The sequence below is a fragment of the Corylus avellana genome, chromosome 3 (genome assembly GCF_965113065.1).
Source record: "Corylus avellana chromosome 3, dhCorAvel1.hap1.2, whole genome shotgun sequence".
In the NCBI taxonomy this organism is placed as follows: domain Eukaryota; kingdom Viridiplantae; phylum Streptophyta; class Magnoliopsida; order Fagales; family Betulaceae; genus Corylus; species Corylus avellana.
This window is the reverse complement of record NC_142492.1, coordinates 14,711,413-14,712,328: the sequence shown is the minus strand read 5'-3', so window position 1 is coordinate 14,712,328 and position 916 is coordinate 14,711,413. Positions and strand designations below refer to the sequence as shown.

The 916-nt window shown below is 43.9% G+C and overlaps 1 protein-coding gene across 1 annotated transcript; it reads left to right on the top strand.

Annotated features, from left to right (window-relative positions):
- The first annotated feature begins 216 nt into the window (after positions 1-216).
- On the top strand, positions 217-603 carry LOC132174274 (anthocyanidin 3-O-glucosyltransferase 5-like). Its single transcript, XM_059585960.2, has one exon. It carries the CDS (start codon positions 217-219, stop codon positions 601-603), a length of 387 nt encoding a protein of 128 aa, XP_059441943.2.
- The last annotated feature ends 313 nt before the right edge of the window (positions 604-916 follow it).

Here is a 916-nt window from a genome sequence, read left to right as displayed (position 1 = left end):
TTTTGAGGGAAAAAAAAGGGGGGGAGGGGGGGGGGAATATAAAAAAGCCCCCCAAACTACCAGTCGTGTTCGATTTAGCCCCCTAATGTTCCAAAAGTGATAAAGTAGCCCCCCAAACTACCAAACTATTGCATTTTGGCCACTCCATTAGTCAAAACCGTCATTTTTGACGAAAACTGCAAAACGACGTCGTTTTGTTATGGGTAAGTTACTACAATGCTACGACATCTATCGGCGGGAGGCTTCTTGTCTCATTGCAGGTGGAACTCGTTGTTGGAAAGTATGCTAAGTGGCGTGCCTATGATAGCTTGGCCTATGTATGCGGAGAAGAAGATGAATGCGACGATGCTTACAGAGGAGGTAGGAGTGGCCGCCCGCCCCAAAGTTGTGCCGACCAAAGCAGCGGTGGGAAGGGAGGAGATTGAGATGATGGTGAGGAAAGTTATGGAGGGTCAGGAAGGGAAGGCTATGAGGGCTAGAGTTAAGGAACTAAAAATCAGTGGGGAGAAGGCTTTGAGTGAGGGTGGTTCTTTCACGGCTGTGTCTCATTTGGCAAAGGAATGCATAATGAACTCCCAATGCCAGAAAGTCAAGGCTCTGTGAGCCGTGCGCTAGCAAATTAAATGGGGGTATGGTTGCTTATTTCATGAAAAAAAAAAAAAAAAATTGGGGAAAAATATTAAAAAGCCCCCCAAACTACCATCTGTTTTCATTTTAGCCCCATAATATTCAGAAAGTGATAAAGTAGCCTCCCAACAAAATGACGTCGTTTTGAATTTCCGTTCAAACTGACAGTTTTGACTAACAGAGTGGCCAAAATGCAATAGTTTGGTAGTTTTGGGGGCTACTATATCACTTTTGAAACATTAGGGGGCTAAATCGAAAACGGCTGATAGTTTAAGAAGCTTTTTTATAT